Source organism: Chiloscyllium punctatum, chromosome 8 (assembly GCF_047496795.1).
Source record: "Chiloscyllium punctatum isolate Juve2018m chromosome 8, sChiPun1.3, whole genome shotgun sequence".
Taxonomy (NCBI): Eukaryota; Metazoa; Chordata; class Chondrichthyes; order Orectolobiformes; family Hemiscylliidae; genus Chiloscyllium; species Chiloscyllium punctatum.
Genome location: NC_092746.1, coordinates 129413955 through 129427847, shown reverse-complemented (window position 1 = coordinate 129427847; position 13893 = coordinate 129413955). Strand labels below are relative to the sequence as shown.

General features: G+C 51.0%; 1 protein-coding gene across 2 annotated transcripts in view; it reads left to right on the top strand.

Annotated features, from left to right (window-relative positions):
- The window catches only part of ppp1r16a (protein phosphatase 1, regulatory subunit 16A), an 87885-nt gene that overhangs the window by 70916 nt on the left and 3076 nt on the right, over positions 1-13893 (top strand). For both annotated transcript variants that reach the window (XM_072576494.1, XM_072576495.1), the window contains exons 3-10: positions 1980-2050; positions 3399-3544; positions 4552-4655; positions 5630-5754; positions 8302-8427; positions 8890-8965; positions 10737-10866; positions 13402-13573. In XM_072576494.1, the coding sequence (XP_072432595.1) occupies positions 1980-2050; positions 3399-3544; positions 4552-4655; positions 5630-5754; positions 8302-8427; positions 8890-8965; positions 10737-10866; positions 13402-13573 (950 nt within the window). The remainder of the gene's footprint in view (positions 1-1979; positions 2051-3398; positions 3545-4551; positions 4656-5629; positions 5755-8301; positions 8428-8889; positions 8966-10736; positions 10867-13401; positions 13574-13893) is intronic.

The following is a 13893-nucleotide window of genomic DNA, read 5'->3' as shown; positions in this document are numbered from 1 at the left end:
GTGGATGTGGTGTATATGGTCTTCAGCAAGGCATTTGATAAGGTTCCCCATGGTAGGCTCATTCATAAAGTCAGGAGGTATGGGATACAGGGAGATTTGACTATCTGGATCCAGAATTGGCTGGCTGACAGAAGGCAGAGAGTGGTTGTAGATGGAAAGTATTCTGCCTGGAGGTCAGTGTTGAGTGGGCTCCCGCAGGGCTCTGTTCTTGGGCCTTTGTTCTTTGTAGTTTTTATAAATGACTTGGATGAGGAGGTTGAGGGGTGGGTTAGTAAATTTGCCGATGACACAAAGGTTGGAGGTGCCGTTGATAGTATCGAGGGCTATTGCAGGCTGCAGTGTGACATAGACAGGATGCAGAGCTGGGCTGAGAAATGGCAGATGGAGTTCAACCTGGATAAATGCGAAGTGATCCATTTTGGAAGGTCAAACTCGAATGCTGAATATAGGATTAAAGACAGGATTCTTGGCAGTGTGGAGGAACAGGGGGATCTTGGTGTTTAAGTGCGTAGATCCCTCAAAGTTGCCACCCAAGTGGATAGGGTTGTTAAGAAAGCATGTGGTGTTTTGGCTTTCATTAACAGGGGGATCGAGTTTGAGCCACGTGGTTTTGCTGCAGCTCTACATGTCCCTGGTGAGACCACACTTGGAATATTGTGTCCAGTTCTGGTCGCTCTACTATAGGAAAGATACAGAGGCTTTGGAGAAGGTACAAAGGTTTACCAGGATGCTGCCTGGACTGGAGGGCTTGCCTTATGAGAGAGGTTGAATAAGCTCAGACTTTTCTCTTTGGAGAGAAGGAGGAAGAGAGGAGACCTGATCGAGGTGTACAAGGTAATGAGAGGCACGGATAGAGTTAATAGTCAGAGACTTTTCCCCAGGGCAGGATGGACTGGTACGAGGGGTCATAGTTTGGAGGTTTGGGGGAAAGGTATAAAGGAGATGACAGAGGTAGGTTCTTTACACAGAGAGTTGTGAATGCATGGAATGCGTTGCCAGCGGTGATGGTAGAAGCAGAGTCATTGGGGACATTGAAGTGACTGCTGGACATGTACATGGATATCAGTGAGTTGAGGGGTGTGTAGGTTAGATTATTATATTCTAGATTAGGATTAATCCTCAGCACAATATTGTGGGCCAAAGGGCCTGTTCTGTGCTGAACTTTTTCTATCTATCTACCTAGCTACCAAAATTGGAGGTGTAGTGAACAGTGAAGAAGGTTACCTCCGAGTACAATGGGATGGTGATCAGATAAGCCAATGAGCCAAAGAGTGGAAGATGGATTTTAATTTAGATAAACATGAGCTGCTACATTTTGGACAGGCAAATCCGAGCAGGACTCCTACATTTCATGGTAAGATACTGGGATGGGTTACTGAATGAAAAGACCTTGGAGTGCAGGTTCATAGCTCCTTGAAAGTGGAGTCCCAGGTAAACTGGGTGGTGGAGGTATTTGTTATGCTTGCCTTCATTGGTCAGAGCAGTGAGTTGGGACACTATGTTACAGTTGTACAGGACATTTACGAGGTCACCTTTAGAATACTTCATACAATTCTGGTAACTCTTCTATAGGAAGAAGGTTATTAAACTTGAGAGAGCTCAGAAAGGATTTATAAGGATGTTGCCAGGACTAGGGAGTTTGAGCAGTTGGGAGAGGCTAAATAGACTGAAGCTTTAAGCCAGTGCTGTCCTGTCCTGGGAGTGTTCGATGGGGACAGTGTAGAGGGAGCTTTACTCTGTATCTAACTCGGTGCTGTCCCTGTTCTAGGAGTGTAAGATGGGAGTAGTGTATAGAGAGTTTTACTCAGTAGCTAACCTCTTGCTGTCCCTGTTCTGGGAGTGTTTGATGGACTGTATGGGTTAAGGTTCTGGGTGTCCTGATTTTTGACCTAACCCTATACAGTGCTGATATTGTTGAATTGTTTTGGAATGAACTCACTTTGTCAAAGTCTTAATGAGTGATTTTTCCTTCCTTCCAGTTCGACAGTTATTGGAGAGTGGAATGGCCCCAGACTTGTATAATGAAGATGGTTTAACTGCACTGCATCAGGTGAATGAGAGATTTGGGAGCTCTGTCTGCCAATGCTGGTGTCACTATGTGACCAGTTTCCCTGTACTGCTGTATCTGAGCACTCTAACCCCCATCCATGTCCAGCTTCTCAGGGAATGTTTCTGATTAACATTCTCAGCTCTGCCACCTGCGTGGAGTTAAATCCAGGGAAAGCCTGGACCCTCAGACCTGACGCTTCTGGTGCTAAAGGAGGCCATTCAGCCCATTGTGCTCTTTGAAAAATAATTTCTACTTACCTCATTGCTCTGCCTCATCCTGTCCCACAAACGTCTCCTTTTCGAATATCATTGTTGTCAGCTCCCTCTCGATTTGACGATAACAGCTACAGAGCATCATGGATTTCTGCCACAGGTTTTTGTGACTGAACAAGCTGGCACCCAACCCCCTTGGACCTTGGGCTATAGGCCAGGACATCAGTCAGGTAGTGGGAGTGAGTGTGTAAAATCTAATGTCCTTCCTACAACTGCTCACCCTGTTATAGGAAGGATATTATTAAGCTGGAGAAGGTTCAGAAGAGATTTACCAGGATGTTGCCAGGAATGGAGGGTTTGAGGTATAAGGAGAAGCTAGATTGGCTGGGACGTATTCCCTGCTGGAGGTTGAGAGGTGGCCCGACAGAAGTTTATAAGATCATGAGAGGTATGGGTCAGGTTAATGGGAGTTGTCTTTTCCCTAGGGGTGGAGGATTTCCAGGCTAGGATGCGCATTTTTTTGAGGGACAGGAGAGAGATTTTAAGACATGAAGGACAAATGTTTTACACAGAGGGTGGTTTGCCTGTGGAATGAACTTCCTGAGAAGCCGGTGGATGTGGGTACAATTACAAGGTTTAAAAGACATTTGGATAGATACAGGAACAGGAACAGGAACAGGAAAGGGGCCAGGAGCAGGCAGGTGGGAGTGGTTTAGTTTGGGATTATGTTCGGCATGGACTGGTTGGACCGAAGGGTCTGTTTCCGTGCTGTATGACTCTATACTGCGTCCACGTCTTTGCTTCTCCTCAGACACTTGGGCTCGTAATATGAAGCCCTCTATGGAAAGGTGGTGACCATTTTGAATTATTGGTTGTGAGCTCCTCCCAGTCATTATGGTCAAAGCTGCCATGCGTTAAGGAGAACATCCGAGTGCTTTAGTCAGTTTGCCTTGTCCTTCTCCAAAACACGAGGCATTAGAGAGCTGGGTGGGGGGGCAATGGTTTTTTTTTCCCCCAAACATTTGCACAGGGTGAGGGATCCAGAGCAGTGGTGCTGCTAGGGGAGCAGCTGCAATCTGACCCTCCAGTGTTAGTGCTGGAAAAGCTGTGACTCCGTCTCCTGCCTTGTTTTACAGTGCTGTATCGATGACTATGAAGAAATTGTCAAGTTGCTGCTTCAGGCGAAAGCTGATGTGAATGCGTGTGACAGTGAACTGTGGACCCCACTGCATGCAGCTGCTACCTGTGGACACTTACACCTGGTGCAAGAACTCATCCAACAGTTACGTACTGCTTCACACGCGAGTCCCTGTAACCGAAGGACAGGCAGGTTTGAGGAGGGCTGGGGCTGGGCGACAGAGGTGGACCATACAGCACCTCACATGGCCGTGTTACAGTTGATTGTGCTGGTTGCTGCAGACGCTACCATGGTTTTGTGAACCTTACCAAGTGATCCTCTTCCTCAGATGGCCATTGGCACCCACATGAGTGAGGATTCAATTCATCGTAGCTGAGCCCAGCCTCTCCTTAGCATCCTTTGGAATGTAGCTCTCACTGACAATGCCAGGGTTCTGCTGCCCTTGAGTCAAGTGTCTCATCATCAGGCCGTTTCACAGAGCAGTTAAGTCAATCAGTTTGCTAAGAATCTGGAGTTCCCTGTAAGCCAGACTGGGTGACGTTGGCTAATTTCTTTTGCTATGAAGTTTTTACAACAATCAATATTAAACATCAGCAGTTTAATCGTTTTATTTTCCAGATTAGTTAATTAAATTCAAATTCCACCAGTTTCTGTAATGGGATTTGAGCCTGGAGCATTAGCCTCTTGGTTACTAATCCAGTGGCCTACCCACTACACCACCATGTTCCCCTGCCCAAACATATCACTATAGTTAACACGTGTAAGGATTAGAAATCCTGATTTCCTTCCCACTGCTGCTAGCCCAGGAGCTTGTCTATGGAAACCCGCCGGTATGCTGTTGGGTTCTGAATGCACAGTATCATTTCGGGTTTCTGTGGAAAGTTGTCAGTTGCTGTTTCCTTGCCCATTGCTTGGTGAAGTGCACAAAGCTCCCTCCGTGACAGTTAGGAGAAAGTGAAGACAGCAGATGCTGGAGATCAGAGTTGAAGAGTGTGGTGCTGGAAAAGCACAGCAGGTCAGGCAGCGTCTGCAGCACCACACCCTTCGGCTCTGATCTCCAGCATCTACACGTTCTGCTTTTCCAGCACCACACTCTTCGACTCCTTCTGTGACAATGCCTGATTTCTGATTGTGATCCTCTCTCTACACAGCGGTGCCAATCTCCTGGCTGTCAACGCTGATGGGAACATGCCTTACGACTTGTGTGAGGACGATGTCACTCTGGACTACATTGAGAGTGCGATGGCCCAACAAGGTGCGTGGTCCTGATTTGTCTGTATTTCCGAACTGGGAAAGTTGCCGGTCACTGACTGGTGGCTTTTATTCATTCCTGGCATATAGACCAGCATTATTGGCCTGTCCCTTGTTGGTGTTGAGAGTTTATCTTGAAACCCTACAGTCCGTTTCCTCTCACCTGAGTGATAAAACTCTTGGAGTTAGGAGCAGGAATAGACCATTCAGCCCCTTGAGCTTGCTGCACTGTTCTTTAAGATCACAGCTGATGCTTTAACTGCACTGCCCCGCCCCCATGGCCCTCCACTTCCTTTTTCTAATTAAAACCTGTCTAACTCAGCCTTAAACGTGTTCAATAATCCAGCCTTTGTTGCCTTCTTAAACGGTGGTCGTCTTTGGAGCTCTCCATCTGAGATAATCCGTTTCTGCTCTGCTACATACGACTAAAGTCAGAATCACATGACACCAGGTTATACTCCAACAGGTTTATTTGAAATTACCTGGCAAAGAAGCAGCGCTCTGAAAGCTTGTGATTTAAACTAAACCTATTGGACCGTAAGCTGGTGTGGTGTGACTTCAGCCTTGGTCTAGCCCACCCAGTACCTGCACAACATGTTACCTTGGAGACCCCTGGTCTTGAAACTGTCTGCTGCTGCTCTCCACTCCTCTGCTTCAACCTTGTCAATCCCTCTCAGGGTCTCAAGGGGTTGGCTAAGATAGGCCCGTGAAGGTGGGCCAAACCTGTGCAACCCTCTCCTCCACAAGGCAACACCCTCATCAACCAAGTGAACCTTCTCTGAATGTACCCGGGGTATGGCATCTCCTCCATGTGTGAGTACGATCACGAATCCTTAGCGGTAGGCCTGGACTCTGCCATTGAAATGGGTTGGAGCCTCCCATCACTACTCCCATCCAGAGGTTTTGTAGCATGGTTCTCGGGACATGGTGTCTCAGGACAGCTTTGGAATTCCATTAAGTTTTTGACATTCCTTTCAGATATCACTCAGGAAAAAATTGATGAATCCAGAATGGCAACCGAGAGATGGATGATTGAGGACGTACAGCAGCTGTTGGAGAGTGAGAGCGACCTGAATAGCCAAAATGATGTGGGCACTTCTCTGGTATGAATCTTGGAGTCATCCAGCGTAGACACAGATCCTTTACTCCAACTCATCCATGCCGACCAGATATCCCAACCTAATCTAGTCCCACCTGCCAGCACCCGGCCCATATCCCTCCAAACCCTTCCTATTCATATACCCATCCAGATGCCTTTTAAATGCTATAATTGTACCAGCCTCCTCCACTTCCTCTGGCAGCTCATTCCATACATGTACCATCCTCTATGTGAAAACGTTGCCCTTTAGGACCCATCTAAATTTTTCCCCCTCACCCTAAACCTATGCTCTCTAGTTTTGGACCCCCCCCCGATCCTGGGAATAAGACCTTGGCTCTTCATACCCCTCATAATTTTGTAAATCTCTATAAAGTCACCCCTCAGTCTCTGACCCTCGAGTATAAACAGCCCCAGCCTGTTCAGCCTCTCCCTGTAACTCAAACCCTCCAACCCTGGCAACATCCTTGTAAATCTTTTCTGAACCCTTTCAGGTTTCACAACATCTGTCCAATAGGAAGGAGACCAGAATTGCACACACTATTCCAGCAGTGGCCTAACCAATGTCCTGTACAGCTGCAACGTGACCTCCCAACTCCTGTACTCAATACTCTGACCAATAAAGGAAAGCATACCAAACACCGCCTTCACTATCCTATCTACCTGGGACTCCACTTTCAAGGAACTATGAACCTGCACTCCAAGGTCTCTTTGTTCAGCAACACTCCCTAGGACCTTACCATTAAGTATACAAGTTGTGCCCTGATTTGCTTTCCCAAAATGCAGCACCTCACATTTATCTAAATTAAACTCCATCTGCCACTCCTCAGCCCAGGGAGTGGTGGAGATAGTCGTTTAATATTTTTTAAGGCAGACGTTGACAGATTCTTAGCTAACAAACAGTACCAAGGAAAGGTAAGGATGTGGAGTTGAAGCCACAACTTGGCTTGGCCATGATCTTACCAATGGGCAGAGCAGGCTGGTGGGGATCAAGATCCTGTTGTAATCTGAGGTAACCTTGTTCGATGTCCACTACACCTCCAATTTTGGTATCATCTGCAAACTTGCTAACTACCTGTTATACTCCCATCCAAATTATTTCTAAAGATGATGAAAAGCAGTGGACCCAGCACCGATCCTTGTGGCACTCCACTGGTCACAGGTCTCCAGTCTGAAAAACAACCCTCCAACACCTTGTACCTTCCACCAATTTTGTATCAAGTTGACTAGCTTTCCCTGGACCCCATGCGGTCTCGCCTTGCTAATCAGTCTAACATGCGGAACCTTCTCATCACCTCGACGTCCATATAGATAACTAGTCCACCTCTGTGACTCTGCAAAACACCCAAAATAAACATGCCCCTCCTCCTGACCCTGTCCTGACACTCCCCTCCTCCACCTCTTGTCAGTGCCTCATCCCAAAATGTGCTGGTTCTTCCTGCGATTCACGTCCAGCATCTCTGGCTCTCTGGTCCTTAGACCACGTGGTCACTTCTCCTCCCTCATTTCTGGCCATTTATTGCCCATCCCCAGACAGCTGTGCAGTCTGTCTCCTGGAGCTGCTGCCTCAGTGCTGTGGTCCAGGGAGAGGCTGAACAGGCTGGGGCTGTTTATACTCGAGGGTCAGAGACTGAGGGGTGACTTTATAGAGATTTACAAAATTATGAGGGGTATGAAGAGCCAAGGTCTTATTCTCAGGATCGGGGGCGGGGGGGGGGGGTCCAGAACTAGAGAGCATAGGTTTAGGGTGAGGGGGAAAAATTTAGAAGGGTCCTAAGGGACAACGTTTTCACATAGAGGATGGTACGTGTGTGGAATGAGCTGCCAGAGGAAGTGGTGGAGGCTGGTACAATTATAGCATTTTCTCTGCACTCTCTTTGATAAAATGAAAGGTTTTACTCGTCCATTGTGGAGGGCAGTAAAGAATTAGCCAAACTGGTTGTGTCACAGAGTTCAGCTCCAAGCTTCCCCCCCCTCCCATGAACATAGGAACATTCCGGTTAGGTGTAGGAGTAGGCCATTCAGCCCCACCAGCCTGCTCTGCCCATTGGTAAGATCATGGCCAAGCTAAGTTGTGGCTTCAACTCCACATCCTTACCTATCCCTGGCAGAGTTTGTTTGTTAAGAATCTGTCAACGTCTGCCTTAAAAAATATTAAACAACTATCTCCACCACTCCCTGGGCTGAGGAGTGGGGAGTATTCCATCACACTCCAGACTTGTACCTTGGACAGGCTTTGAGGAGTCCGGAGGTGCGTTACCACCGTGTTGCTAGCCTCTTACCTACTCTTACAGCCCCTGTGTTTGTGGGGCAAGGCCATTTCAGACTCTGGTCACTGGCAACCTCCAGGATGTTGATCAAATGCAGGAAATGTTTAAATCGGGCACAGAATGGGAGCTCGGGTTACTATTTGGCTAGAAGCCTTCCTTACTGCCTTTAGTCTCTTGGTTGCTCATTAGCCCACCTCTGCCTTGTGTTGTTCACACACTGTCCCTATCAGCAGGCTTTAGAGAGCTGCTGCCAGTATTTCAGTTTGTGTTTGTGTGTTGTCCAGCTCCACGTTGCTGCAGCCAATGGATACACAGACGTTGCCGAGTTGCTGCTGGCTCACAAAGCCAAAGTGAATCTGAAAGACGCTGATGGCTGGGAACCACTGCACGCTGCAGCTTGTTGGGGACAGGTCAGTGTGTAACACCTCCCTGATACTGACTGACCGACAGATGGACAGGCAGCAGGGCTGCCCTGCTGGGGGGGGACGGGGGGGTAGCAAGAGGGGCAGCCCTGGGTCATGGCTGCACTGGGAGGGGGCAAAGAGTGCAGCCTACCCTGGGTCAGGGTAGGGGAGGGAGTAGTGAATGCTGTGGGATGGGGAGGGGCAGGGGGTGGTGAATGCCCTGGGGTGGAGCAGGGTGAATGCCCAGGGGAGGGGGGGGGGGGGGTGTGGTGAATGCCTCGGGGAGAGTTGGGGCGGGGGGGTGGTGAATGCCTCGGGGAGAGGTGGGGCGGGGGGGTGGTGAATGCCTCGGGGAGAGGTGGGGCAGGGGGGTGGTGAATGCCTCGGGTCAGGGCCTTTGGTCTGAGCAGAATGCATTGTGTCCACCTCCGCCCGTTTTCAGTTTCGGTGCTTCTCTCGCTGTTACAGGTTGATATGGTGGAGCTGTTGCTGGCTCATGGTGCCAGTCTGAATGCCCGATCGTTTCTGGATGAGACTCCAATAGGTAGGAGGCACCGTTTCCAAACGCACCTTATATCCACAACAAGCAGCATGGTTACATACACTCCACAATATAGCATCTCAGCAAACAATCAGGCACGCGGACACTTCTCCCCCCCCCCCACCTCCGTTGCACACCGGCGAAGGCGCGGGGATGATGCGATCACTCACATCACCAGAATCTCTCAGATATCAAATGCGCGCCGTGGGACATAACGCAGTTGCGCGCACATACACGCAATTGTATGTATACAGACACACTCCAGTTGAGTACTGTCTGTGTTGAGATTGGGCGTTACTGGCCTTCTCCTATGTGTGCTTCCCGTGACAGTCAGGAATCTCTGAGTATGCTGATGCTGCAGTAGGGCAGGCGATCACCTCGTGGGATTATCACAAGACCTTTGTTCCAGAAACCTAGTGAATGTCCTGGGGCCCTGTGTTTGGATCCTGCCAGGGCAGATGGTAGAATTTGAATTCAATAATCATCTGGAATTGAGGATCTAATAATGAGCGTGGATTGTTGGAAAACCCACCTGGATCCCTCATGTTCTCAAGGGAAGGAGATCTGCCGTTCTGACCTGGTCTGGCCGACATGTGACTCCAGACACACAGCAATGTGGGCGACTCTCGGCTGACCTCTGAAACGGTGTAGCCAGCCGATCCACTCCCGGGCAGCTCGAGGAGTGACAATTAAATACTGGCCAGCCAACCCATGCCCATGTCCCAGGAGTGAATTTAAACACAAGCAGCAGAGAAATATCATTCTGATGTAACAGGAATCAAGGAGGGAGACGATAAATACTCAGGCAAAACACTGACCTCAAAGAACTCAACTGTTGGATTGTCAAACACACAGCAGTTGTGAGTTGGTGTTTTTGGGCTCATGTGTATCAGGAGCTGTCTGTCTGTTTATAACACCAGCAGAAGCCTGGAATAAAAACCAAACATGCTGGAGAAACTCAGCAGATCTGGCAGCAGGAGTGGAGAGAGAAACAGAATTAACGTTTCATGTCTCTAACCCTCGATCAAGGCAGTGAGAGAGTTGTGATGAACAGCCATTGAGTTGGAACACAAACTGCCCAGCCCGCTGAGCGTTTCCAGCACCCTGTGCCCCCTATACCAGTTGTTGTGGGTGAGAGGGCACTGACGGTCAAGTTAACATTGATCAAATGTCATGGAGTTGTATGTCATCATCTCATACAGTCACCCCTCACCGGAGTCAGCCCTCCGGCAAAGCAGACCCCCCCCACCCCACCCCCCTCAGTGATGTGTTACCGTCGCCCCTCCATCGGTGATGCATTCCCCTCAGTGATATGTTCAGCCCCTTGTGCCCCCCCCCCCAACCCAGTGATGCCTTCCCCCTTCGTGCCCTCCCCCTCAGTGATGTGTTACTGTACCCCCCCTCAGTGATGTGTTCCCGTGATGTGGTTCCCCCCTTGTGCTCCCCCCCCCCCCCCCCCCAGTGATGCGTGCCCCCCCCCCCCTCAGTGATGTGTACCCTCCCTCAGTGATGTGTTCCACCCTGTGCCCCCCCTCAGTGATGTTACTGTGCCCCCCCTCAGTGATGTGTACCGCCCTCGTGCCCCACCCTCAGTGATGTGTTCCCGTGCCCCCCCTCATGCTCCCCCCAGTGATGTGTTACCAGGATCCCCCCTCAGTGATGTATTCCCCCCTCGTGACCCCCCTCAGCGATGTGTTTCCCACCTCATGCCCCTCCTTCAGTGATGTGTTACCGTGCCCCCCCCCCCACCTCAGTGATGTGCTGCCTTTTGCAGATGTCTGTGGGGATGAGGAGCTCCGAAGTAAGATGCTGGAACTGAAACACAAACACGACGCCATCATGAAGGCCCATGACAAACACAAGACTGCCTTACAGCGACGGACATCCAGCGCAGGCAGCAGGGGGTAAGGGATCACCGGGGGGGGGGGGATCAACTACAGGGAGCGCGGGGAGTAGGTGATCACTGGGGGAGGGATCCACTACTTGGAGGGGTGGGGGTGGTGAGTGATCACCGGGGGAGGGATCCACTACTGGGAGCGCAGGGGTTGAGTGATCACTGGGGGAGGGATCCACTACTGGGAGCGCGGGGGTTGAGTGATCACTGGGGGAGGGATCCACTACTGGGAGCACAGGGGGGTTGAGTGATCACTGGGGGAGGGATCCACTACTGGGAGCACAGGGGGGGTGAGTGATCACTGGGGGAGGGATCCACTACTGGGAGCACAGGGGGGGTGAGTGATCACTGGGGGAGGGATCCACTACTGGGAGCACAGGGGGGGTGAGTGATCACCGGGGGAGGGATCCACTACTGGGAGCGCGGGGGGGTGAGTGATCCGGGGGGGGGGCGGGGGCGGTGTGAGTGATCACCGGGGGAGATCCACTACTGGGATCACAGGGGTGAGTGATCACCGCGAGTGGGATCCGCTACTGGCAGCACGGGGGTGAGTGATCCAGTACACAGAACAGAGAGTGAGTGATCACACGAAGATCTCATACAGGAGTAGAGGGTGATTGACCATTGGGAAGCCTGTTTGGTGAATCGAGAGGGAGAGTCCATCAGGGATCTAGTGACGGCAGCAGAGGGTGAATGAAGATCTGAGAGGTCAGTACTGGAAGGAGGGAGTGGGCATCCATCAGAGGATAGCTTTTCACTGAGATAGGGGTGATCAGAGATCAGGTCCAGGGAGTGTCAGGGATCCAGCGAGGGGAGCTGAGGGTGATTGAGATCCTGAGGGCTCCAGGTCAGGTGTCGGAAACCGTCCATGGATCACATTTCAGTGCTGCTCTCCAGACAGTGTTTCCTGCTGAGATGGGGAGAGTTACCTAGGGGTGGACCTCCCTTCGATTTTCCCCCTTCCCCTGGGGTGATGTTTGTCTGATCGCTGTGTGAGAGGGATCAGGCAGGGGGTGGGATCCTACAGCTCATTGTGTCTGTGTCCCAGCGCCTTGCTATTAATGTGATCAGATACTGGGCTTCTGATGAAATTATCCATCCATTAAACAATATTATTGACTTTCCTCTTGTGGTGGGGCTTCATCAGCACAGATTGTATTCTGTGCACAAATACAATCAATCTGTCAGTAAGATAAATACCCTCAGACTTTCAAAATCTCTCTAACCCAGGATTACGTTCAAAACTATAATCCCTACATGTATAAACACTGGGCCATTGCCTTCACCCAGACCTGACCTCTCCTCTCCCCTGGGGGAAAGTGAGGATTGCAGATGCTGGAGGTCAGAGTTGAGAGTGTGGTGCTGGAAAAGCACGGCAGGTCAGGCAGCATCCGAGGAGCAGGAGAATCAACAGGAATGAGGGGGTGGCCCAAGGAGACTGAAAGATAAATGGGGTGGGGGGTTGCAGGAGTAAGGCTGTGGGGGGAAGGTAGCTGGGATTGTGATAGGAGGTGGGGGTGGTGGTGATAGATCAGAGGGGAGGGTGGAATGGATAGATGGGAGGAAGGTCAAGAGGGTGGTGCAGTGTTGGAAGGTTGGAACTGCGATAAGGTTGGGGGATGGGAAATGAGGAAACTGGTGAAATCTACAGTAATCTCGTGTGGTTGGAGGGTCCCAAGGCAGAAGATGAGGTGTTCTCCCTCCAGATGTATATGCAGGTTGGTGGGGTGGAAGGTGAGGACCAGGGGGGATCAGACCTTGTTGTGATTGGAAGGGTGAGGTTCGAGGGTAGAGCTGCAGGAAGTGGAGGCGATGCAATGCAGGGCATCGTCGACCATGTGGGAGGGGCAATTGCGGTTTTTGAGCAAGGAGGCCATCTGGGTTGTTCTATAGTGGAACTGGTCCTCCTGGGAGCAGATACGGTGGAGGCGGAAGAATTCGGAATAAGATGATGCCCCACCCTCCTCTCCGACCTATCAGCATTACCCCCACCTCCATCTACCTATTGAGCTCCCAGCTGCCTTCCCCACCCCCATCCCACCAATTTATCTCTCAGCCCTCCTGGGGCTCCCCCCTTGTTCCAAATGAAGAGTTTGTGCATAAAACGTCCATTCACCACCTCGGATGCTGCCTGACCAGCTGTGATTTTCCGGCCACCTGCCCCCCCTCCCCCCACATTCCCCTCCTCCTCTTCCCCCCCCACCTCTTGTTTCTCTCGCATGCTGCCTTGTGGATTTCCATCAATGTCTGCCCCTCCAGCCATGGATCGGAAACCCTGAATCTCCAGCCCCCGTGGGGAGCTGTGACCCCCCCCCCCCCCAGCTGTGCCCCCCCCCCCCCCAGCTGTGTGCCCCCCCCCCCCCCCAGCTGTGACCCCCCCCCCCCCCCCCAGCTGTGCCCCCCCCCCCCCCCCCAGCTGTGCCCTCCGGCTGTGATGAGCTGCAATGCTCCAGCCCCCTCCTGGTTCTGTGTGAGCCCATTCTAAATATTGTACAGGACTCATTCTCCTGTTGCCGCTCTCTCTCTCTCTCCCTCTCCCTAACAGGAAGGTTGTCCGTAAAGTCAGTGTGACAGAGCGGAACAATATGTACCGGAAAGAACATAAGGAGGAGGCCATTGTCTGGCAGCAGGTGGGCAGCAAGGAGAGTGACCCCGAGCTCCAGGACGAAGAGGATGAGGATGCACAGACCGACTCCGAGCTAAAGCAACACGGATTGGTAAGGACAAGGAGGATAGGAAAACGCAGGGAGGAGCCGGGCAGGAATCCCAGGTAGAACAGATCCAGAACCTTCGCCTGGAATTCAACAGGGGATGGTCACCAAGGGAATGAGAAGATTCCATAAAGAGAGGTCCTTAATAATTAACATTAACGGGTTGGATACTTGGCGATTTGAGGGCTACTGTGTGGGGTTGGATTTGTAGGAAAACAGGTTGGACCCCTCACTGTTGGGTGTTCAGGGCCAGGGGTCCTGGGTGGAAGGTGCTTACCAGGGGAACACCCCATGCTGTTTTGGTTTAATTAATGCTATATCTCAGT